This window comes from Diorhabda carinulata, chromosome 4, assembly GCF_026250575.1.
Source record: "Diorhabda carinulata isolate Delta chromosome 4, icDioCari1.1, whole genome shotgun sequence".
In the NCBI taxonomy this organism is placed as follows: Eukaryota; Metazoa; Arthropoda; class Insecta; order Coleoptera; family Chrysomelidae; genus Diorhabda; species Diorhabda carinulata.
This window is the reverse complement of record NC_079463.1, coordinates 2,092,854-2,119,473: the sequence shown is the minus strand read 5'-3', so window position 1 is coordinate 2,119,473 and position 26,620 is coordinate 2,092,854. Positions and strand designations below refer to the sequence as shown.

General features: G+C 31.7%; 4 protein-coding genes across 4 annotated transcripts in view; 3 read left to right on the top strand and 1 right to left on the bottom strand.

Moving 5' to 3' along the window:
* Positions 1-4,761, top strand: part of LOC130892665 (uncharacterized) — a 7,646-nt gene extending 2,885 nt beyond the window's left edge. Inside the window, exon 2 of the mRNA XM_057798184.1 lies at positions 2,534-4,761. Coding sequence (XP_057654167.1) covers positions 2,536-3,450 — 915 coding nt within the window. The 5' untranslated portion in view covers positions 2,534-2,535 and the 3' untranslated portion in view covers positions 3,451-4,761. The remainder of the gene's footprint in view (positions 1-2,533) is intronic.
* Positions 1-15,603, top strand: part of LOC130892659 (von Willebrand factor A domain-containing protein 8) — a 22,146-nt gene extending 6,543 nt beyond the window's left edge. Inside the window, exons 6-15 of the mRNA XM_057798177.1 lie at positions 7,996-8,154; positions 8,410-8,918; positions 9,784-10,066; positions 10,140-11,216; positions 12,522-12,718; positions 13,455-13,614; positions 13,672-13,936; positions 13,985-14,295; positions 14,502-14,740; positions 15,351-15,603. Of these exons, the coding sequence (XP_057654160.1) occupies positions 7,996-8,154; positions 8,410-8,918; positions 9,784-10,066; positions 10,140-11,216; positions 12,522-12,718; positions 13,455-13,614; positions 13,672-13,936; positions 13,985-14,295; positions 14,502-14,740; positions 15,351-15,456 (3,306 nt within the window). The 3' untranslated portion in view covers positions 15,457-15,603. The remainder of the gene's footprint in view (positions 1-7,995; positions 8,155-8,409; positions 8,919-9,783; positions 10,067-10,139; positions 11,217-12,521; positions 12,719-13,454; positions 13,615-13,671; positions 13,937-13,984; positions 14,296-14,501; positions 14,741-15,350) is intronic.
* On the bottom strand, positions 15,550-18,829 carry LOC130892664 (dolichol kinase). Its single transcript, XM_057798183.1, has 8 exons — positions 18,479-18,829; positions 18,175-18,425; positions 17,774-18,000; positions 17,195-17,380; positions 16,282-16,491; positions 15,960-16,233; positions 15,829-15,906; positions 15,550-15,732 (listed from the first exon to the last, which is right to left on the bottom strand). Exons 1-8 carry the CDS (start codon positions 18,517-18,519, stop codon positions 15,596-15,598), a joined length of 1,404 nt encoding a protein of 467 aa, XP_057654166.1. The 5' UTR covers positions 18,520-18,829; the 3' UTR covers positions 15,550-15,595.
* On the top strand, positions 18,808-26,620 carry LOC130892661 (myotubularin-related protein 10-B). Its single transcript, XM_057798180.1, has 10 exons — positions 18,808-19,061; positions 19,125-19,370; positions 19,779-19,936; positions 19,994-20,036; positions 20,090-20,504; positions 20,578-20,812; positions 22,218-22,578; positions 22,666-23,006; positions 23,922-24,082; positions 24,132-26,620. The coding sequence occupies exons 3-10, from the start codon at positions 19,877-19,879 to the stop codon at positions 24,412-24,414; spliced, it is 1,899 nt and encodes a 632-aa protein (XP_057654163.1). The 5' UTR covers positions 18,808-19,061; positions 19,125-19,370; positions 19,779-19,876; the 3' UTR covers positions 24,415-26,620.

Here is a 26,620-nt window from a genome sequence, read left to right as displayed (position 1 = left end):
AAAAGTCTTAGCGATCTGAAAGTCGTGTCTCTCGAAGAAAACGTAGATATTCGCGACCGCACGAATCCTATTGACTGCGCCAATTATATAATTAACTTTCGAAAATTTATTTTTAAAAATTTTATTAACACAAAAACGAATTAACTTCATTAAAAGCGTTTACAACAATCCTATTTTTAAATTCAAATAAATACTGACACATGTTTACAAAATATGATCTTTTTGCGTATTAATTTTTAGAATATTCTAGATTTTTCTTCTTCTTTTTTCAATTTTCTGATGTCTTAAAAGTCTTAGCGATCTGAAAGTCGTGTCTCTCGAAGAAAACGTAGATATTCGCGACCGCACGAATCCTATTGACTGCGCCAATTACATAATTAACTTTCGAAAATTTATTTTTAAAAATTTTATTAACACAAAAACGAATTAACTTCATAAAAAGCGTTTACAACAATCCTATTTTTATATTAAAATAAATACTGACACATGTTTACAAAATATGATCTTTTTGCGTATTAATTTTTAGAATATTCTAGATTTTTCTTCTTCTTTTTTCAATTTTCTGATGTCTTAAAAGTCTTAGCGATCTGAAAGTCGTGTCTCTCGAAGAAAACGTAGATATTCGCGACCGCACGAATCCTATTGACTGCGCCAATTACATAATTAACTTTCGAAAATTTATTTTTAAAAATTTTATTAACACAAAAACGAATTAACTTCATAAAAAGCGTTTACAACAATCCTATTTTTATATTAAAATAAATACTGACACATGTTTACAAAATATGATCTTTTTGCGTATTAATTTTTAGAATATTCTAGATTTTTCTTCTTCTTTTTTCAATTTTCTGATGTCTTAAAAGTCTTAGCGATCTGAAAGTCGTGTCTCTCGAAGAAAACGTAGATATTCGCGACCGCACGAATCCTATTGACTGCGCCAATTACATAATTAACTTTCGAAAATTTATTTTTAAAAATTTTATTAACACAAAAACGAATTAACTTCATAAAAAGCGTTTACAACAATCCTATTTTTATATTAAAATAAATACTGACACATGTTTACAAAATATGATCTTTTTGCGTATTAATTTTTAGAATATTCTAGATTTTTCTTCTTCTTTTTTCAATTTTCTGATGTCTTAAAAGTCTTAGCGATCTGAAAGTCGTGTCTCTCGAAGAAAACGTAGATATTCGCGACCGCACGAATCCTATTGACTGCGCCAATTATATAATTAACTTTCGAAAATTTATTTTTAAAAATTTTATTAACACAAAAACGAATTAACTTCATTAAAAGCGTTTACAACAATCCTATTTTTAAATTCAAATAAATACTGACACATGTTTACAAAATATGATCTTTTTGCGTATTAATTTTTAGAATATTCTAGATTTTTCTTCTTCTTTTTTCAATTTTCTGATGTCTTAAAAGTCTTAGCGATCTGAAAGTCGTGTCTCTCGAAGAAAACGTAGATATTCGCGACCGCACGAATCCTATTGACTGCGCCAATTATATAATTACCTTTCGAAAATACAAAGTGACGGCGGAATTTTTCCTTTTGATTATTATGTAGAGGACAATTGAGAACTGTGAGATATTTTATGCTTTCTATCGAAGTGTTTATGACCTTGGGAGTACTACTATTCATTTTGTTATGATTTTTCGGATCACAGAACAGATCCGTACTCAATATTTTTTATAAATATTTTCTAAACATTCATATTAGTGATGACGATACTAATAAAAATATTTTGGTTGTTATAACGCATTACAAAAAAATTGCAAATACTCGTCTTTAATTCTAGTAATGAAATTATTTTGGACTGGGTTTCCGAAAACGGGAACCGACCGATTGGCTTCAAATTTTTACCAGATTACCAAAAAAAAATCCTTTTTGGTAAAATCATCTATTGTGTGATCGGTGGGTTCCCGGAATTCCTGAATTGTCTCGATAATTGTGAGCGAAATTGGAGTTAGTAAATTGAAGAAAAAAAAAATGATATATCAAAATACTTGGATTGATAATTTTTTGTAAGATAACCAAATTGGAACTCATGAACATACGACATAATAACAATTAGGAAAAAATACTTGAAAGAAAACTTTCAGAATAATATTTACGTAAAATTTGACAGATTACAGTGTTAACAACGTATTTTAAGACAGTTGTTTCAAAAGTTCTCTTGAAATAGTGATAAAGCAGTTTACATCGACCCTGTTGAAAAAAAAAACGGAAGTTCAAGTGAGAGAAAGCAAAATAAAAAGTTTTTAGTGTTTCCAAGATTTGGTGTATCGGTCCCTGATATAGGAATCTTTCCCTCTGCACGATTCTGCTTGTGATGTTCCACGTCGCATTGAACAGGTTTTTGATGTGGTGCGAGTGTGTTATAAGTCAGAATGCATCGCGAAAATTATATATAAACTAGATTTTATACAGGTACACATCAAATTTTTGGTGCTAACTTCAATTTCACTCACTTTCGATGTCGAACACTTTTGTAATTACATTGGTATGATTGAATATTACAGGAATGGTTACGCATTGGGAATCGAGTAAAAAACCTCTTTACGTAAAAACAATATGGAAGGAAGGTCAACATCACGTGATTTTAAATTGCAAAGAACATTCAAGACAGTATAAAAATCCATCGATGACGCGCTGTACTTATAATAAAAGAACGGTTAAATCAGCGCCATCTACAAATGCAAATTTAAACGTATCGACGTTTAAACTACTGGAAAACGAAGAACCGAAATCGAGTAGGCGATGTAGGACTGGTCGTAATGTTCGGATCAAATCGTCGGTAAAAACGGTCACCGCCGAACTATCTCTAAACCTCGCCGTAGAAACGTCAATGAAGAGCGTTCCGTTGGTCGTGAAATCTCAAAACGTCGACGTTGAGAAACATATCGAAGATTTTTTAGAACAGCCTCTAGTTGATTCTTTGACCGATCGAGTATTGATGTGGTTGGATTTGGCGATACAAAATGGTCATTATCCCAAAACTATAAATTTAAATCCACCCCTGGAAGTGTTCGCTACACAACCGGTCGCTAAAAAACGACATATATTTGCGAAACATCGTTTTTCTTCATTACGCACCGGTCATTATGAAATTACCAAATATACTTTCAAAGTCGAAGGCGTCACTCAAACTTTACAAACTTCCGATAATTCTAGAAGCGATTTCGCTATTTTAGAAGAAGATATCGATAAAATCGATGGTAGGGAAGAAGAAGAAGACGGTTTGATATCATCGAGGTTAGAAGAAAACGTTGCTCCAGAAAATATCGTTATTCCAGAAGAGTCCAGTAAAAAAATTGGCGTTAAAAGACAGTTGCATATCTTCTTACCGAGTTTACAGAAAAATAGTGGTTTTAACGATTTGAATAATCAATTTGATTGCTGTTCCTCACAACACATCGAAGATTCTAGGGAAATATAAGATATTATGGATTATAAACGCTTTTTTTTTAATTTTTTGGAAATTATTTCTACGATTGATCACTCGTTTCTTCATTTATATCAAATTTTCTTAATATAATGTTACGTCAAGAACAAAATTCGTTTTTTTCTCGGTCACTGCCCTTTTTGGACAGTTCTTCATGAACTGGTTGGAGTAAGACTTTTTCTTTCAATGTCCAATACGAATCTTTTGGACTGAATTGATTTTCGTCGTCTTATTTGGACGTAGTTAGTCGTGTATCATATTTAAAACCTCCCTTGTATCTGTAACATTTGTGAGATTCTTTCCCTTAAACGCCACGTACTTTTTTCTAAACATCCTTTTCATTGAACAATTGCTTCTTCATTTATATCAAATTTTCTTGATATTATCTTAGATTGAGAACAAAATTCGTTTTTTTCTCGGTCACTGCCCTTTTTGGACAGTTCTTCCTGAACTAGTTGGAGTAAGGCTTTTTCTTTCAATGTCCAACACGAATCTTTTGGACTGAATTGATTTTCGTCGTCTCATTTGGACGTAGTTACTCGTGTATCACTTTTAAAACCTCCCTTGTATCTGTTTGTTTGTATAAATAGATACATACTCCCATGTACCCCTTTAAATTGCGTCATAATTTATGGATGGCCCCTTAGTGTGTGTAAAATGAACTAGAATGGGACGTTCCATTAGAATTTATAGTGATCTTCATCGATTTCTGTGCTGTACTAACCAGTACATTGCCTTTGGTTGCTATTTTATCTATCAGATCCAATATCTTCTTAATCTTTCTTCGTGGTCGACCTCTACTCCGCATTTCTGATGTTTTCTCGGTCTAATAGTATTCTATTCTCCTGAGATCCACCTGAGAATTTTCATTTCTGTGGTCACCAAGGTTTTTTCGTATTGATGTTTTTGAAGTATGGGTCATTAAAGGTCTGACATTTGCTTTATAAAATTCGTCTTCCAATATATCTTCTAATTTGTCACGTAATAACTTCGAAAGGGTGGTTTTCATAAGAAAAAAAGTATTGGGGCTATTTTTTTAGACAAATTTGTGATCTATAACTTTTATTTCGACTGTTTTCACGATAGCATTTACCCCGTTAAGAAAAAAATGCAAAATACCGTTTTCGTGACCTTGATTTAACCTCAATTCATATTAGAATGACTAGTATTTGGTTATATACGAGTTATTATTGATTTTTATGTCTTATTTTATCGATTTTTTTATTTATCCATCTCGGGGTAGTTTTTTTTTCGGGCTACACCAGTAGCAACTTCTACTATTTCGTTGATACCCCAGACGTATAAAGTATTTTTCGTATTAGACTCTATAATATTGTAATATATTAAAATAAATTTTATTATTTGGAATGTTTTTTTTTCAGTGTAATTTCGATATATACTACGAAAATACAACCTCCAAAACACTCTGTACATATGTTTTTAGTGTTGATGTTCAGAATCATAAATCACGAAAGCCGTTTTGTCACTGTTAACCTAGAATTTCTTATTCTCCAAGTTTAACCTACTTTCCACAGCTTTATCTGATCGTTGTTGATGATTAATTTTATTACGTAATCACCATAATCAGCTGGTAAACTATTTAGATTATATTAAAAGTTATATAAAGCTCAAAATACGAGTATCTTCTCTAAAATATCAACGATTTAATTTTATTCTTTCTTCAAGGTTCTTCACGAGATTAAGAAGATGTAAATATAAAAATTATTATTAATCATGAAACTAACCGCGATCTGGCAACATTGCGATTATAACGATATTGTCAAGTTAACTTAATATTTTAGTATAAACTCGTAAACAACATAAAAATAATCTCAAACGTAAACAGTAAATAATTATTGTAAAAGTCATTATCCTTACAAATTGTATTGAAAAAGGTATGATACGTCGCAATTACAATTGAAATAATGATTAAACTTTTATCGGATTTTCCGGAAAGGACATTAAGGTCGCATGGGAACCGGCAATATAGAGATCCCATCAAAATTTTCGTGTGAATGGCTTTCGCGTAACACGTTCTAAGGTAAACTTAAATTGGATGGAATTGAATAATGTCGTAATCGTTTAGTAATTACGAGGATTTAATACCATGGTAAGGGGGCGATTTAAATAATTAAGGAGGCTTCCGCGCGAAATATCGCGAAACTAAATATATATTTTTTGATAGTGTATGACAAATCAAGCGGTATATCTGTTATGGACCAAAATCTAAAGAAATTTGAGTTCAAAGATCAGAAATAGACAACCGGAACATGACGTCACGGCCGTCATATTGTTATAGTCACTTTCTAAACAAAGTTTGAGAGATATAGTGTATTATTAAAAAAGTTTAATTAGTTTACTGTTGTGTAAGATGGTAATGTGTAGGTGCTAGAAGGTATATTGTTTCAAAATTTATCAAAAAAATTCGAAGAAATCACATTTATACGATCGTTAATTGAGTTGAAACTTTATTTGGAAAGTGATCCCTGACCTACGATAACAATGGCGGTGTGTGACGTCAACACTGTCAATTAAATAAAGAATTGCTGTGATTTATGAGTATTAGACTTGATTAATAAGAGATTAATATTTCTAAGGATGTCAGTCGTTTTAGCGGTTATCGAAAAATAAATAAGAGTTATTAGCTAAAAATTGTTATAATTCAATGCATATCCAGTAACCGAACGGAAATTAGGAAAACGGCCATATTGTTTCTGTCACTCAAGGAAAACGCGCGAAATTGGACCACATTTTTTTTTAAATTTTGGCTCATTTCTACACTCAGAAACTAAATATATTTCACTATAATAACCGATGCCGTTATATATATAAGTTGATTATTAATTCTTCTAAAACGTTTTAAAAACTAGTTCCTTATAAAAAGGCTAAAAAAACTCTTCTTTATTGGAAAGATTATACAATGTTAACAAAAATTAACTAAATTTTTATTGTTTGTTCCAAAAGTAAAATAATTTTCATAAGTTAAATGGCTAGGATTGAATATATATTTCATAGTAGAAGAGAAAAATTTTATTGTGGGAAATAGGGGCATTTTTATATGGAATATGGTTTCTTTTAGAAATAGTCCTGATATAGGAAAAATTACCTTTGCAGAGCTGAAATTGGGGTGATTTTTGGAATGGTTTTTTTTTCGCGTGAAAAAAAATCGAACTCAATGAATCCTCAGAGCTTTTGGGGTTTATTGAGTAGATTATATTATTTAGGGAGATACAGCTGCAATTGAACGTTCATGAAAAGCTATTTATTGCTTTAGTATAAAGCTGTTACGCCCCGAGTTGTTTCTAATCAGAAATTTGTAAAGATACTAGCTCAGTACGAATTCTGTTCTTGGTTGAAGCACTTCACCCCGGGCTTTCATAGTTTATATTAGCTTTGTAAGGTTTTTTTTTGGGATTAAAACAGTGTTGGCAAATGTCTTCGACGGTAAAAATTGGAATGTTTCATTAGATTCGTAAGACAATAGATTTAATATATTCAAAGAAATGAATAAAGAACTGCTAATTTTCGTTTAATTGTATATAAAAATGTATCAAAAACATACAAAAACAGAATGAATTTTTAATTTCAAGCCATAGTCTGATACTTTCCTTTCTTCGTTACAACATTTTTATTACTTATAAGATCTAAACGTGTTCCTTTCGTGTTAAACAAACAATTAGTTCAAGATTTGAAACAATTTGAATAATGTTCACTTTGCTTTTATATAATGATGACGAATTGCGAAATTGCGTGAATTTTACATTTATTGCCTGACTGATTTAAAATAACTTGACGCTTTAACCAAGTTTGAGGTATATTCCAACTTTCTACATTAAGAAAAACAATATATTAAAGAAACTTACCGTAGAGTTGGTTTATTAGTTTTACACGAAAATCTTGTATACTGTTTCTCTAATTAATGTTGAACAATATGAGGAATTTTTTTTTCTAAATCCATTAGTAAAATGATAAAAATGATTCATATTTTTTTTAATACTACACTTCAGTTTGTCTACTTGTTGCTAACGACTTTTTGTTTGTAGCCAACAAAGTTCCAGCGAATTAACCAATGTTGCCAGAGTTTTTTTACGAAAATAGCGTTCAGTAGTTGGTTTTAAATATCCAATTAATCAGTTTTAATAAAATTTCATTGTAAAATTATTTTTATATATACTAATTATATGATTTTGTATTAAAATCATTTAAATTCAAATAAAAATCTACAATTCTACATATGTGCAAGTCCTTTATTAGAAGAACTCTGACAACGTTGAAAAAAATTTTGAAGCATCTATACACAGTCGTCGATACAAACATATGCTAGTTATGGCGCCAAATTTAAATTACGAATCGGTCATAGGACAGGTTAATAATCTGCATTGTGACTTTCTTCACTGGGTTTGATAGTTTGCTTTGACTATTTGCTTAAGATAATTTTATTTATGCTTTATATTAATTAAAAAAACCTGAAATGTATTTGGTTCTTGACTATAAATAAACAACACAAAGATTTTTGTTCCTCCAATACAATCTTTTTAGGAGTGGTATGAAGAATTACGAAGTTTAGCTCCAACACCAAAATCGGAAAAATTAGAGAAAATTTTATCGTGTGCTTTTGCACTTTTGTGTAAGGAGAGTTTGGCTTTGGGACTACCAGATTTTCCTTTGGATAATTTACCTTTGGGATGTTTAATACTGGTTTGTACAATACTTATATTTGTAGTACTTTTTACAGGGTGTGTCATTAAGAACATGGTTGTGTATGGAATCTTGTTAAATTGGTTTAAAGTGTTCCAAGATAATTTTGTTCAGAAAAACATAAATCTTCATAATTTTTTACTTGCCAAGTATTTTCACTCACGTTTTTGATAATTGAATTGATGAATTGATCATTTAAAAAAAATGTTCTGTAGGTTAGGTTAAGTATTCGATTCGATAATTATGTATTTACAGGAACAAAATCCACACCTAACTCCATACGATATTATATACAGATTATACCCTTATAGAGTTTTCTTGAAAGACGGTATCGAAAATTTAGAAAAGCTCTTGGTGAAACTCGACGTTCCATCGTCGACAATAGAAGAAAAATCGAATATATTCCAACATCCACCATCAACAATCACTCCCGATTTTTATGTCGAAACGAATTATCAAAATGAATTATTACATCAGATACTTCAAAGTATCAGGGTTGCGGATGTTTGTATCGTCGGTACTAACGGTTGTGGGAAAACTATGATTGTGAACAAAGTAGCCGAAACTTTGGGAAAAGAAGTGGAAAATATAGTTTTGTATCAAGATATGACGTCTAGAGATTTAATCCAACAGAGAACTACTTTGGAAAATGGAGATACCATTTGGAAATTTTCTCCCCTTGTTGATGCAGCTTTGGAAGGAAGAATAGCAGTTTTAGACGGGATCGATAGAATACATCCCAGCACTTTAACAGTATTACACAGGTATGTTTCGTTACTTCTACTTTCATACAGCTAGAATAATAAAGAAAAAACTATTTAAGTGACACAGGGGGACTTCAAAAAGTAATTATCACCACCAATAATTTATTATTTACAAAAATATTTGTTAAAATTTATAAACTTTGATTTTTTGAATGAATATTAGAATCCAAGTTTATTACATATTAAACTTCGACGTCTAAATGTCAACTTCTTCTTCTTACGATGTTTCTACAATCAATTCGATTCGAAATAGTTGAAAAGGGTGGTTTCAAGAAGGTTGGATGTACTAATAGTTGCCTATCAAGTACACTTTTACTTGTACACATCTAGATTAATTAAAAAACTATTTAATAGATACAGGGACACCTCAAAAAGGATAATTTCAAGAGGGTTGGATGTACGAATGGTTGCCTATCTAATATACTTCGACTTGTACACAGCTAGATTAATTAAAAAACTATTTAATAGATACAGAGACACTTCAAAAAGGATAATTTCAAGAGGGTTGGATGTACGAATGGTTGCCTATCTAATATAATTTGACTTATACGCTTTTCCTTTTTTTACATAGCTAAAGTAATTAACAAAACTATTCCAGTGATATAGGGGGACTTCAAAAAGTAATCGTAGCCACCAATAATAATTTTATTCTTAGTAAAATGAAAATTATGTTTATTTTCAATAATCTAGTATGACTTTCATCAAGTTTTTTATGATTCTGTTCGGATTTATACAAAATGATACTCGTTAATGATGTTTTTGGTCGTTTTTGTTACCCTATCTGAATGCTGGGATATTTTCAATAGTATTCAGAGACTCCTAAATCAATTCTTCGTTTAGGTTATATGTTATATAATTATTTTAGGTTAGTTCATGATAGAGAAATGCAACTTTATGACGGGAAAAGATTAATTGGTAAAGATAGATACGAGATTTTAAAAAAAAGTTACAATTTGACCGAAGTTGATTTGACGCAAAAAGGCGTTTACGCAATTCATCCCGATTTTAAGATAGTTGCCATTGGGGAACCCCCCAATCTACAAGCGGCAACGGGAAATTGGTTGTCACCGGAAATGCTGAGTCTATTTATTTTCCACGAAATGAGAACGCTCAGTAAAGAAGAAGAAACGCACGTCGTCGCCAGTAAAGTAAGTCCCGACAACTGATAATTTTATCGTTTTATACAGGGCGTACCGTTAACTTATTTTTTTCACTTTTCAGTACGGTCCCATATCGAAATCGCTAGAAAAAATAATAGATTTGGCGCACTTACTACGAAACAGCTCGGACTCCACTTTAACCAACTTATCCGGTCATCTATCGACCAGACGTATCCTAAAAATAGCTTCGAGACTCACCGAGTACCCCACCGAAGATATTTACTCGATAATGGACGAAACTTTCATGATAAAATTCCTCCCTTCGCTTACCCGACAAGTACTAGACAAAACCATGGAAAAAATCGGAATAAAACAATTACCCCGTAAAGAAAACGAAAAAATACGTTGCGATATCAAAGGAGGATTTGTAACGATAGGAAATACCGTAGCCCCGGTATATAAGTCCGATAATTTAACGAAAGTACCTGAAACTTTATTCTACGACGTACCGCAACATTTATCGCTAATGGAAAAGTTACTACAAGACTTCCAATTGGGTTATAACCTCTTATTAGTCGGTAACCAAGGTGTCGGTAAAAATAAAATAGTCGATAGATTTTTACAGGTGTTGAATCGACCCAGGGAATATATCCAATTACATAGAGACACCACCGTTCAAACCCTAACCGTACAACCGACCATCAAAAACGGGATTTTGGTGTACGAAGATTCCCCTCTGGTTAAAGCGATCAAGCACGGTCGAGTACTAGTCGTCGACGAAGCCGATAAAGCTCCGACGCACGTCACTTGCATTTTAAAAAGTCTAGTGGAATCGGGTCGGATGAATTTGAGCGACGGAAGGAGAATCGCTCCGCGAAATCATCGAGATAATACCGAAAATGCGGTTGTAACTCATCCGGATTTTAGGATGATAGTATTGGCGAATAGACCGGGATTTCCCTTTTTGGGAAACGATTTTTTCGGTGCTTTGGGGGATCTTTTTAGTAGTCACGCTGTAGATAATCCTTCCAAAGTATCGGAAACGGAACTTTTGAAACGTTACGGACCCGACGTCGACGTCGATATTATCGAACGATTGGTCGGTATATTCGACGATTTAAGAACAATGGCCGATCGGGGTTTGGTTAATTATCCTTATTCGACAAGAGAAGTTGTTAATATCGTCAAACATCTACAAGTAAGTCGGTTATTTGATTAGAGTCGTTTCGTCTATACCTAAAAATACGGCTACAACTCCTCCGAGGTATCTAAACCTTTGGCTGAAATGGACGGAGCAGTAACCTGTCAAAAGATCGGCCACCTATTTAATCCTCAGACTTCTTTGATGATACGTTATCGATGTTTTGGATTATCTGATGCTTCTGGTTCAAAAATTTGGATTCTTGGCCTCCTTTTTCGTCATGATTATCTGCTTTCATATTGCCTTTTATACCTTGGTGACCTGGTTATCGCATTAGGGTTACTTTGCTTTTGTTAGCTACTGATTTGGAGTTTCTTCACATTCAAATGCCAACTTGAGCCTGCGTTTGATAACCTTTAAGGTCGTTTGGTTTGCGTTTCGAGATGTTTATTGATCCATGATACACGGTCCTTGATTACGACTCCGAATGGGGAATATTTGGTCGACATGCTAAGCATTTAGTCCACTGGTTTGTCACTACTTTCGATCTGTATCGATTCTAACCTATCAAATTCCCTAAAATGATTTTTTCTGTCTGAATTAGTCCGTGGATGCCGCTAGATGTCTCTTTTTGTCGACTAGTCGATCATGTCGACATGGGATGTCTATAATCATCAAGCTATCGATTCGGTCTATTGTTTCGTCAATACTTTTCAACTTTATCGGTTCTAGAATCTTTAGGAGATCTGTCAAATTCCCTAAAATGAATTTTTCTGTCTGAATTAGTCCGTGGATGCCGCTAGATGTCTCTTTTTGTCGACTAGTCGATCATGTCGACATGGGATGTCTATAATCATCAAGCTATCGATTCGGTCTATTGTTTCGTCAATACTTTTCAACTTTATCGGTTCTAGAATCTTTAGGAGATCTGTCAAATTCCCTAAAATGAATTTTTCTGTCTGAATTAGTCCGTGGATGCCGCTAGATGTCTCTTTTTGTCGACTAGTCGATCATGTCGACATGGGATGTCTATAATCATCAAGCTATCGATTCGGTCTATTGTTTCGTCAATACTTTTCAACTTTATCGGTTCTAGAATCTTTAGGAGATCTGTCAAATTCCCTAAAATGAATTTTTCTGTCTAAATTAGCCCGTGGACGCCGCTAGATGTCTCTTTTTGTCACTTTAGTAGCGCATCTAAGGCTGTAGTTGATCATGTCGACATGGGATGTCTACAACCATCAAACTTTAGACTCGGTCCATTGTTTTGTCACTACTTTCTGGTTCGATCCATTCAATCCAATCATTTGTTGTTGTGATAATCAAGTATGAGGAGAGCTTTTCAATAAATTTTCGTTTTAGAAATTCCCAAATACTGATTTGGAAGATGTCCTTTTCAACGTTTTCGATTTCGATAGATACAATACGGAAACTATTGAAACTTTGGGAGAGGTACTAGTGAAGCACGGATTTTCAAGTAAAAACGTTTTAACCGCCGAATATGTTGCATCTAAAAGAGCCAAAGAAAATATACAAATGACAATAAATAGATATAGCGGGTGAGTAATAAATTTTTATTGTATTTGAAATCGGCGGAAGATTATAATATTTGTATAACCTATTTCTTCTTCTATATCTTAATTGAATTAGTGACCAGTCAGTACATTACATCTACCAAATTCCTTTTAAAAAAACTAATGAGACACTTTTTATTTTCACTAAGTAAACTGTAAGACTCGCTGAAGTGTTTGAATCTCGTTCGTGAACTGATTCTTCTTCCTCCATGTACCAGTAGTATCAGTACTACCTATAGTATGAAGATGGCGTCATAAATCACCGTTCCCGGTTAAAAGATTAGTCCCCGATAGAATTTCCCGACTGTTTAAGTGGAACAAATGATTGGTAAGGGAAGTGTCTCACCTTATCTCATACCAGATGTTTCCGTACATCTACGTAGAGTTTTATTTATCACCAGACCACTGAAAGTTGTAATAACTACACCAAGAATTGGTTTTGGGTACATTATCGGTTTTGTGTAGTAGTAGAATCAGGTACTAAAAAGAGTACTCATTAGTTCTTTTCTCTATGTATTCAGTATTTTCTTCCCTTGTAAGATATTTCATTCTTTTAGTCTCATTTTCCTCTACATCTTTAGAGGGTTGCGGAATAATTTTCCTTGTATCATAAAAGCGACACTACCAGACTCAAATTTTTATAAACTTCCATAGGGTTTTAACAGAAATTCTTTCTATCAGTTGTACTACTCATGAGTAAATCTGAAATTGATTTTTTTAGGTTAGATGTGAGTCAGCCAAAACATGGTAAGGAAGATCCGAAGAACGAACCTCACGTTGGTGGTAATACTTGGGCCGGTGGTACCGGTGGTAGAGATACAGCCGGTTTAGGCGGTAAAGGAGGACCGTATCGATTAGATAAAGGTCACAAAGTACATCAGGTAAAATTAGTAACGTATCTAACCATCGGCGTAAACAGTTTTTTTTATTTTATGTAGCTTTCGGACGAAGAAAAAAATTCGGTTCCGGAACACGTTAGAAAAGCGGCTAGAGAAATGGGAAAGAAAGCTTTTCAAGATAAATTGAAAGAAATCGGTATGAGTCCGTACGATCATTCGATTTATTCGCAATTTTCCAACGCCGTCGAGCGGGAAGTTCAATCTTTGAGGATCATTTTAGGGAATTTACAAGCTAAAATTAAAGAGAGACAATGGTACAGACATCAAACGTCCGGGGAACTAGATGACGTTAAATTGATTGATGGTATATATTTTTCTATAAATATATTGAATTATATCCATTTTATTTTAGGTTTACTCGGTGAAAAAACTATCTTTCGACGAAGAACAGAACTAGATCCGGAATTAGGTACGCCGCAAATAAAACCCAAACTATTTAGAGTTGTGGTAGATGTTTCTGGTAGCATGTACAGATTCAATTCGTACGACGGTCGTTTGGATAGAGAATTGGAAGCTGTCGTATTAGTTATGGAAGCGTTTGAAGGATTCGAAGATAAAATTAAATACGATATTATCGGTCATTCCGGCGAAGAATTTAATATAACGTTCGTTAAACAGGATAATCCACCTAAAGATAATAAAGAAAGGTTAGAGGTGATACGGGTAAGTATATAGTTATTGAAATACGATTTTTCTTCACTTTTCTATCAGTTTATGAGATACAGGCTGATATATAGAAATTTTATTGCCGACAATACGCGCGGTAGGAAAGTTTGTGAACTTGTAGTACCATATTTTTGAAAAACCCTGTATTTGAATGTTATAATTTTTGTCTGCAACATGTTTCTTGTGTAATTTGTACGTTTTAGACTATGCATGCGCATTCTCAATTTTGTTGGTCGGGTGATCATACTTTGGAATCGTCCAAATGGGCGGTATCCACTATAGATGAAGAAAAATATGATGAGGCTATTGTTATAATTCTTTCTGACGCTAATTTACAAAGATACGGTATTTCGCCATCGGAATTGGCCAAAGCAATGTCGGCAAAACCGAGCGTCAGCGCATATGCCGTATTTATAGCTAGTTTAGGGGACCAAGCAGAAAGGTAAGTTTTATCGGTGTTTCCGATTTTGTAGAAAATTGAATTTTTTATATTTCATTTCATCAAAAATTCGTTTTTCGAAGGTTCATTTGGCTAAACATTGGTTGAAGTTCAGTTTGGCTGGAACAGGACTTGTCCCAGTTTACTTTGGTCCAAAATGGTGTGTCTACCTACTCTGACTATGAGATTGACAAGTATGACTGTGATATTGTAGTTAATTTAACCAAAAATTCACTTTTCCCGGTGTAATTTTCTCCAAAATTGTTTTTCTTTGGGAATTTAATTTGGTTAAACACTGGGTTGAGTTTCATTTGTCCACAACTGAACTTTTTCTAGTTCAATTTGGTCAAAAATTGGATTTTCTCAAGTTTAATTTGGCCAAAAACTGATTTGATCAAAAATTCACTTTTCCCGGTGTAATTTTCTCCAAAATTGTTTTTCTTTGAAAGTTTGATTTGGTTGAACACTGGGTTGAGATCAATTTGACTACAACTTCACTTTTTCTAGTTCCATTTGGTCAATAAAATGGCTTTTCTCAAGTTTGATTTGGCCAAATATTGGTTTGAGTCTGAAAATGATTATCTGAATTATATAGATTTTTGGCTTTTTTTAGGTTAACGCAAAACTTACCAGCTGGAAGAGCCTTTATATGCCAAGATACTAGAGAATTGCCGCATATTTTAAAACAAATATTCTCCTCATCTGTTGTAAATAATTGAATCAAATTTTTAAAATACCAGACATATTTTTTCAATTAAAACTTGTTATGTTTGAATGTATTTTTATATTTATAAGAAAAATTGGACCAAAAGTTGAAAATTGTAAAATATATTTAAAAAAATAAGTAATAAAATATGTTTAAATTAATATAATATACATGAGGAATGGTAGTACCAGATTATCCACTTGCGTTGTCTTCGCTTCCACCAACGAAGTGACAAATATTGCGAAAAATAATTTTCCTATTTCCACAGATGACATCAGTTGAATAAATCCTATAACACGAAAAGAAAAATCACATTTACTTGTGAGAATTTAACCTATGATCCTGAAAAAAACCACAGTGCCCACAGATGGTTATCTTAACGTACCAAAAAAAATTAATATGTACAATAATCCAATTTGAGCTAACATACAAGCTACAGTTCCTTCGATAGTCTTTTTTGATCCTAAAAATAAAAATTAATTTATTGCAAAAGCATAAGAATTAATTAATACTCACCGGGCCAAAAAAATTTCCCATAAGTAGATCCAATAATACTAGCTGCCGTATCCCCAACTCCAATACTTAGTATTCCACTTAAGAGAGGAACTAAATTGAAAGAGGCAGAATCAGTGATGTCGCAAGGCGATGGATGGATCCATAACGGTAAGGAACATCCTGCGAGTAAGTATACTGGAGTCAAAGCTAATGGTCCATCTTTTTCATCATTAAATACTACAAACCCATCTTGCAGGTGGATACCAATTGGCGGCATACGTAACAGTCGTAGAATCTAATGAATTAGCATTTGGAAAAATGAATTGAAAAAAAATTCCTTTACCTCTAAGGCTATAAATATTCCTAAGACAACTCCACTTGCTAAATACAAAAATGAACATCTGTATAAAAGTCCTGGTATATAAACAGCGACAGCTAACAAATGAAAAATTTTTCTTGTACCAGTCGAAGCTTTTCTAGCATAAAATATTTGATTACTTATAGCAAGAACCGCTATACCGGAACAAAATATCCAGTATAAAATCAGTTTAATCTAAAAATAAAGATATAAGAATAAAAATTATTTTCAAACAATAAAATATAAAATCCATATTGAAACTTTTCAAATTTTCCATCCCACACTTTCCCAAATCCAAATCATTTGTAGTTTAACTTATTATTTCAAATGGTACATGGATGGTTCTAAAACACCAGACGGATCTAGAATAGGAGTCTATGGAACTAGAAACAAACACTCTGAAAGCCTGGACAATCTACTAAGCATTTATCAAGTAGAAACTGAACTAGGGACAAACAAACCCTTCTGTTGTATCACCTACAGAACAAAAGTAAAAACATTGAATTTGGTATCACTCCCAACAGCTTAGTTCACCTAAATGTACTCCTTAAAAAAATAAAGAACTGAAGGAGAAAGTAGAATTATCTCAACTCCAACACACCTAACAAATCCATCAACATATTTCTAACCTTTAATTATCTAGGACAAGTTCTCCTTGGTATATACCATTTTGTATTACTCCCAATAGCATTATATCACCTTAAAACCCTTAAAAAATTAAGAACTTCCTAAACAAAGATATTTTCCAACAACCTCTCCAAAATATTCAATATTTTATAATTTTGTAGAAACTTGTAAACTAGCCCCAATCTGGGAGATTTATTCCATTCCACAATAGTGCATCAGGAAAGTACAACTGAAATTTGATATTGAGTAAGTTATCAAGTAAAGAACTTACAGTGGTCCAGTCTTCAGTCATTTGGTCGTAAATCCATAAAACAGGACTCCTTTGGAGTAAAATATGTAAAGGAATGATGATAATAGTTGTTATGATACCAATAAATACAGTATAAAATATAATGGTACTTCGTATTGCAAATAAATAAGAGATATAAGCAATCATTCCAATTCCTAAAAGTCCTAGCTGAAATAAAAACTTATTTAAATGAATAAATAATCATCAGACCGACACTACTTGCAAGCAAAAAGTGGATACTGAATAAAGCAGAGGGGAATAAGTGAAATATGGAAGAGGAAAATACTTGGGAGAAAGACATATAAAGAAGGACAAACTGGGAACTAGGAACTTGTATGAAGAACAGGAAATTAGCAAAATTGTAAGAACCAAAAGACTAGGATGGCTGGGAGACTTAGGAAGAATGTCAGGAAAAGGAGATCTAATGGAAGGAAGAGTTCAAAACAAGAAGGCAAGAAACAGAAAAGAATAGAAGAAAATTATTACCACACTATGGGTTAAGATGACTTGGGTGTAACACAATATATAGAAATGAATAAACAAATTACATTTAATACTCACTTGAATTATTAAAGTTGCAACTTGCATATTACTTTTAAAAACCATACTTTGTGATATATGGTTTATAACATTTATAATTGTGAAATATAGGAAAAGTATTAAACTTTGACTGATTATTCCAGCTTCTCCTAATGTAAAACATTCTTTAAATTTCATCAATATACATTTATAAATGCAGAAATATAATATTGTTGAAAATAAGCTTCCAAATAATGAAAAGACCAGATCTAAAATGTTTTATTAACACAGTAAATAAAAGAATATAAATAATAAAGAGTTATAAGAGAATGAGGAAAAAAACAAATAATAACATAACAGTTCTTTATTTCATTCAAAAATAGTGTGATTCTGCTACTATTAATAATTTTTTATAATTATATTTATTTAAATTTTCAATTTACCTTTTCCCAAACTAATATGAAATAGAAGAGTTATAATCAAAAATGCTATTACAGTCCACGGTGCTAGAATGGTCAATATTTTATTCTTGTACTTCTGTATTGTAATTATTACAGACACTATTATCATGCCCGTACATACTAATGAAGCTAATTTGTAAGTAGGTGTTGCAATAATTGAATGTTTTAGAGTTGATAAAATTACCGAAATTGGCAATAAAAACAGTACCCAAAGACCTGTATCGCTGTTTGGTCTAAAATTGAGTACAAGTTAATTTTAAAAGTTCAAAAGTTAGTGATATAGTACCTTTGTTTTATGTTATTCCTTATAAAGAAATCCCCGTGCATAATGTCATGTAATATTTGTAGTGTTCGAAAAGTGCAATTTTAATTATCTACCAATTTATCACATTTAATTAACAGTTTTATCATGCATTTTTGTGATATTGTCATTTTGACTTTGTGATTTAACCTATAACACGAACTTTGTAAATAAATATTCGTGATTGGCAATTTAAAATCTAATCGTCCACGTCACTTTTTCAAATCGGATGATTTTTTTGGTTTAATTTATTTACTCGAGTACAATAGGTGGGATGATTAGAAAAATAAATTAATCTATATTGTAAACAGTATAAATCTTATTTATATTAAACTCAGACTGTTCGTGAATTTGGTAATACGGGAATATTTCATTGTGTTAAGCTAGGTTTACATTTGGCAAGTTTATTTACGGCCAATAAACTTGTTAAGGTGCAACTTCATACTGATGTTCGACGCTGGCTTAGAGCGTCATCACGTGGTACAATTTTGACTGAAGCGTAATCTTAAATTAATGCAGCGTCAAAACTAAATGTTCAGCTATTTAAATCAAGTATTAAGCTTAAAATGTAACACGTTCATAATATCTAATACTTGACAATTTATATTTAACACACACTTTATTTTTATAGATTAACAGACCATTGAACAATTTAAGGAATTATCAAAATCGGCAGATGCACATTTAAAAATGACAGCCGTGGGATAAACAAAAGCCTTTGATGTAACGAATTGTCAAAATTAGCCCATTTAAAAATGATAGCTGAGGGGTAAATAAGACAGACCGGCTAGTTTACTGATCTACTTGCTGACTTTTTTCGAACTTTCATGTGCAAACGGGTCACGTCAAGTTAATTTCTTTTAAAATAAGAATTCAAGTAATTTCATTTTTAAATTTATACAAAAAATATGACATTTTGTGGAAGATAAAGTTAAACTTAAGTGAAGTAATTCGATTTAAAAATGTTTAAATGAGTTAATAGAATCGGGATTTAAAAATTTCCGTTTATAGACCAGAAATTTTATTTGAATTTCAAAATTTTTATTAAACTATTGGCGATTTCACTTGCAACAACTTTAACGGAGCTATGCACATTTCACTACTAAGTAGTACTAAGCAAATAAACGAAAATTTATTAATAAAAAATATGAAGTTAGTTTAGTGACCGCAGATATTTTCCGCCAGCAAACTTGCCAAATGTAAACGTAGCTTAAAAGATATTTCCTTAATGTCAAAAACTAACCTAAAATGAAAAAATTGTGAATTACCAATTTGTTATTTTTAGGTAATGAACGTTGGTTATATATTTTGAAATATGGAATAAATCACTGTTTTACATGAATCCAATTTATCAAGTTACTAGTTAAATAGTGAATTATTAAAATGAACGATGTCAAGGAAAATTCGAATTTTAAAAGTTATATTGGAGAATCAGAACTTGAGGTATTTATATAATTAAAAATTTTCAAAGTGTTTCTAAAGCAATTTTTAATGTTTTAGTCTATCACTTTAGACGACGTGCAACGAATAAAACTTTTAGATGGTGAGAAAATATGTTATTTTCCACAATGTCGAAAATATAGTTTTGTATTTTAGGTGAAACAATTGTACAAGAAGAATCAAAAGTAATCCTGTATCAACCATTAAGTGATAAACAAAAGTATGGAATGGGAAATTTAGCAGTTACCAATTTCAGATTATCATTCATGACTGCCGATGAACTGGAACCTTCAAATTGTTATCAGCAAAATTTGTTACTAGGTATAAACGAAATTTGTTTGTCTTCCATTGACGTTGTTTATCAAATCGGCGATAGATCCAAAAAGAAATTATTACCAGGACAAAATGTCACTGGAAAAATCAAAGATATACTGATCATTTGTAAAAATATGAAAAGTTTTGAGTTTAGTTTCAAACATAGTTCTAAGGACGGTGGCAAGAAGATAGTCAATGCTTTGTTACATCATGCGTATCCTAAAAGACATTCTTTATTATTCGCTTATGATTATAAGTAAGTACAAATCGTATTTTCACTAGTTTCACAAGATAAATAAATATAATTAGTTATAATTTCATAATTTTAGGGACCCTTACGTGAATAATACTTTAAATAGGGAAGCCAGATTTTTTGATAAGAAGCCTGACTGGGAAAAAGAACTTAAAAGAACGAAATGTCAAAATTGGAGGATATCACTAGTAAATTTCAATTACCAGGTGTCCCCGTTGTTAATAGAAACTATAATTATTCCACAATCTGTTACCGATAATATACTAAAGGAGGCTGTTGAAAAATTCAGGAACAGATTTTGTCCTATATGGGTATGCCCTTATTTAACTTACCTTATGAAATGTAATTTATAGTTATTTACAAGTTTCATTAAACTCTCATTAATATTTGCATAAATTTATATCTCAGATTAAATACTACAGATATCTCAAAGAGATGGAAAAATGAAATTATGAGAAAGATGCATATTTAAGCTAATCTAAGGGTTGAGGATGGTGAAGAGGTAGCAAAATAATCAAAGTTATAATAACTACTATATACAAAACGTAAAATTAAACTAAGTCGCGCGTGCCGAATCGCTAGGAGCAGCGTAACTTCGCTGAGACCTAGGCGTTCGAGATATATTCCCATCACTGTATCTAGAAAGAATGAACTTCTAGTTCAATCCAACATCTTGTCTGGTTTCATGTAATAGGAGGGTGTGTCATGAAACAATGTGAAAGGTAGAAGTCTGTTAGTATGCTGGTGTTTACTAAAACGTGCTAGCAGGTATATGGGAGATTAAGTTAATTGCAGGATATTAAAAAGGATATGAAAGAAAGGTGTCTTGAAATTCCCAAAAGAAGGTAACTTGGAATCTCTAGGACAGATATCGGTCAATCAGGAGTTGAAGGATTATTATTTTATTGAGGGAGTTGTTCCTGGAGATGCTCAAAGTTTAAAATGTCTTGAATAAGAGGATACATGTGAGGGCCACCGTGGTCGCCACAAGTTACACAGTTGTTGATTGAAAAAACAGTTATGGAATTGAGCAAAATGTCATTTTCATTTGCTAATTTTCGCATCAAAATATCAACTTTTTAAAAAAAGTCGGTGGGGGGTTTTTGTTCATTGAAATCCCCATTATCCAATGGTGTGAACAAATATTCATTACTATGATAAGTTTTCCTAGTAAATGCAAAAAAACAAAAAAACTTGTTTTTTATTTTTTTCCAATCATTATGTACAATTTTTAGCTATTTATCATTTCATTACTTGAAAAATGTGAGATTACATGTTACATTCATAAGAATGAGTAATCAGTATGAGAAATTTTAATAGATAGCTAAAAATTGTACATAATCATCAAATAAAAAATGGCCTCGGATTTTTTCGTTATTTTTGCCTTTTCTTATAAAATTTACCATGGTAATGGAAATATTGGAGATTTCAATGAACAAAAGACTCACCGACTTCCTTTTTAGTACCCACAACTTTGTTGTTTAGCTTTTTTCATATGTTCCCTTCCTTTCCGATGGGTTTCATCCCACTACTATTTTATTTAATTTTATACCATTTTAACAAGCTTTTTCAATGCTTTTTAGATTTTCTTTCAAACTTACAATATTTTCTATAATCAAATATCGATATAACCTGTAAATATTACTGTGGGTTGTATTATAAGTATCATTTATCGAATAGATATAAGACGAGTATATAAAAATAACTAATGTTTAGGTATGGGGAACAAGTAAAGGAGCTGCACTAGTCAGAATGGCGGATCTTTTGCCAACAATTACAGATCGTACAGAAGAAAATAAGCTCTTAGAACACATTCGTAAAAGTCATCCGGACAAAAAACCACCACATATAATCGATCTCTCCTCACCTACCCCCAAAGATATTCAAAGTAGTTATATGAAACTTAGAGACCTGTGTACACCGGATAATACGAGAATGTTCAAAAATCAAGATTTTAAATTTTATGGTTTATTGGATAGTACAAAATGGCTGTTATATGTATCCATTTGTTTAGCTAAAGCACAGGAGGCAGCCGAGCATCTAAATATAAACGAACTGACTGTTGTTCTACAAGAAGGTAAGTTATAAGATATTATCAACTGATAGGATAATCCAGATAGTTGTATCCTTATTCAATAATATATATTTTTTTTGTTTTTTTCAGGAAACGGTCAAGATCTCAACTGCGTGGTTTCTAGTCTTACTCAGCTGCTGTTAGACCCGTATTTTCGAACGAAATTCGGTTTCCAATCGCTAATTCAAAAAGAATGGATCGCTCTAGGCCATCCGTTCGCCAATAGACTCGGTCACATTTTATGTAAAGATATTGAACCATCACCTATATTTTTGTTATTTCTCGATTGCGTTTGGCAGTTATTACAACAGTTTCCTAATGCTTTCCAAATAAGTGAAACATATTTAACCACCCTCTGGGATTCGGCTCACGTGTCAGTGTTTGATACATTTTTGTTCAACAGCCATCATGATAGATTCATAGCAGAGAACGTAAGTAATTTTTTAAATAAAATAAATTACTAAGATATGAAGAAGCAACAGCTCATTAGATTGTAGACTTTTTTTGATATTTGTTAGGAAAATCAAATACTTGTATATACGAGGTACATAAGAAAAGTACTTAGTTACTTAATCCTATGTCTATCTACCCTTAGGTGAGGGGTATTCTTTTTTCTTGGAGTCTTTTGGTCTTTTTGTTTGTGGTAGCACCTCATCTAGTTTCTGATCTCTGTTTTCAATTACTTTGTGATCTCTTTTATCATTATTTTTTTAAATAATGATGTTATGCAGCTGCACACCAATGAAGTGATTATTTCTACTTTTGGTAGAAGTGCTGGAAGGCTTTTAACTGTTTGCTTACAGTCTTCTAAACATTTTTCAGTGTTTATGACGTCCATTCCAATTTCGGGGTAAGAAAAAAGTCACAATGACTAAAATTATGATACTTGGTGTGGTTGGCAAATCCCTAAAAAAACATCAATGCACTTATTTCTTCAATTATTGTTCTGTACAGTTGTAGATTAATCAAATTAGTGTCCAAAATGATATTTTAATTGTGCAGACTTGAAACTTGGACTGAGTAACTATATATGATATACAAGGTATTCCATTCAAACAAACCAACATTGTCATCACTGAGCTTTTATTTTCCCAATCTTCAAACTAACCCTAAATACCAGGAAGTAAGTGAACCTTCTTTTGCTAGGTTCACTTTCCTTGCTCAATTTCATGTTCTGAAATAATTTTTGGATTTACTTATGATCACATCATCACTAATTTAAAGTTCAGGAATTCTATTGATCTATCAGTACTTTTCACACTTACCTCGTATTATCTCAAAAGCTGTTTTTTATTAATCCAATAATTTTTTTTGTGATATTAATTTTTTCTAAAACATGTTTATAGGGATCAATGATATTACGGAGCGTTTGGGATTGGAGGGAACAATTTACAGAAAAAGACATCGGTCTTTTTTGTAATCCATTATTCGACGACAGCATATGTGATCAACTTACCCCTAAAACTGGTGTATCGGCCTTAGATGTTTGGCTGCAATGCTACTTTAGGTAATAAATCTAAAATACTCAATAGATTATTTTATTTTATTTTTTGTAGATGGTTACCAGATTTAGAAATTCGCAACGGTGGTAAACCGCAAGTGGATTTATTCTGTCGATATCTAGTCTCAGAAATATTACAAACACAACAAAATATGGGTGAAATGAACGGCAAGCTAAATAAAAATAAGGATCAATATTTAGAGTTGATAAGAAAAGTGAATAGCTTCTTTCCGTTTAGCCATAATTCTAGTTCGGTGTCTGGTGAAATTACCAACAGTGTGTTATTGACCGGAGACGTTCTAGATACACAATCTATACTCAATTTTAATAACGATTGAAGTGCCTGATAGCTTTTTAGTATAATCACTGCACCAGTGTAGAGAAAAAATGCGAATAGTGTCATTATTCGTTTATGTCAAATAATTCTATATAAATCTTACCTTAAATAATCTAATTACATTCACATATTTCAATTTATTTTATAATCTGTGCAGTTTTTTGAAAATTATCTTGATAAATTGAAAACTAATACATTTTTTACCACAAATCTTGTAAATCATATCCCGCAGCTTGTGTGATGACATTTTCTTGAAAATATTTCTGAAAGAATTAGTAAAAAGGGCAAAATGTACATACCATGAGCATTTTACTTTTACTTTTGATAAGGAATCATAAGTATAACAAACAATGAGGTCTTCCTAGATATTAATTCTATAAAAACGGCCACAACATCATGTAAATAAATTATAAAAAACAATATCAAGAAATTCCCACCGTATGTCCGCATCCGCCAAACTTTTGATTCTATTAGCCTAATAGAACAGGACCGGCCTCACGATCTATGTCAGTAGACGAGTTTGTAACATGACTTATATACATCCAGCAGTTTTATGCTTATTTTACTAAACTTAACCTTTTAAGTGACCAACAACTTGAATTTGGCAACATCAGTTTTATTTAATTCAAAAATATTTTAGTTTTAACCGAAACATTCAATATTTAGAAAATAGTTGAAATATAAACTTTCTTTTCGATACTAATACTTGGATTTTTTAAAATAAATAAAATATCCTATTGAACTATTAAAATGTGATAGTGAAAATCATTGGGGCTTAAAAATTTTAGATTTAGACCACTAGTGCTGCTAGTTATTAAAATTGTGGTTTGATTCTGACAAAATTTGTAGTAAATGTTGAAATTTTTACATATTTAAATCGAATTTGCCTATTTTCACTAAAACACACATTATACTGTTTAGTTTTTCGATATCCCGGCTCGAAGGACCAGACAGTGTTCCATAAATAATGTTATGCGCTGGTGCAGTAAAAAGACATAGTTCCCTGCAAATTTTTCATTCCTTAACTATTTACTGCAGATATATTTGAGATTAACTGAAATTTTGCAATATTTTTTGTGTATCTAAAACTAATTCAGTTTATGTATATCACAAAATAACCATGAATATCCTGTTTGTTGCCTTCACTTTCTATTTTATTCAAACAACTTTTTATGAATCATATGTTTCAAAAAGAATTTTCTTACTCTAATTAGTCTTCTGGATAAATTAATATTTTGTTTGGGGTAAAAATAGTGTCACTACATATCAATGTTGATGTTTGAAATACCACTACACCTACCAGCGACCTGTGTTAAGCTCAAAGGACTAATTTAATTGTGAGTGTTGATGAAGTGATGGTAAATAAAATTTATAGTATGAGTATCACAAATTGTTCCATAAAATTCCCACATGAGCAATGTTGGAGCTACAAAAATAAAACTGTTTTCTTCCATAGTATTTTCTGCAAATCAAATTGATTCTATAGAAATGTGTTTTACAAAATGGAAAAAGGTAATTACTATTTTTTCACTAAAATTAGTTTTTTTTTTGGTGAAATATTTCGTTTTATACTGTGACTCAGTAGATATTCTGTCATTTCACTTAGGTGATTCAAGTTTTTGGGTGAAAATATCAATTGGCCTGCAAGACAACATTTTTGATTTCCAAATTTTAAACCAATGCAGATAATTAAATCCAAAGTTTCCTAAGTAAATATCATTTAGATACTTATTTTACCACGTAGAACTACAGCCCTATGTGGGCATTAGCCTATAGAATTGTGTCCGGTGACTTGGTGCATCATCATACAATTTGGAGATCATTAGGGAGTCTTTTAAACATTTTAAAAATTACATGTCCAAACCATTAGATTTGTAACGAATAATGTCACTTTCTTTCGAATTTCATTTGAACAATTTATAAGTTATTGTGATATGCATAAACATTTTTTTTATTTAATATACTTTAAGGTATAAAACAGTATTCAGCAGATCATCGATATTACATATAATCCCATTTGTATTTTGTATAATTAAACGTTCAATTATTTTGTTACAATAACTACCTGAAGTATTTTTGAAATGGTGTTATTTTTATTTAAGTGTATAACTTTAATGTACAACTTATCTATAATTCAGTGATAATTTTGTTTTTAAAACCAAAAATGTTTATTTATGTTTTATTTATAAAAATAAACGATTTTCATT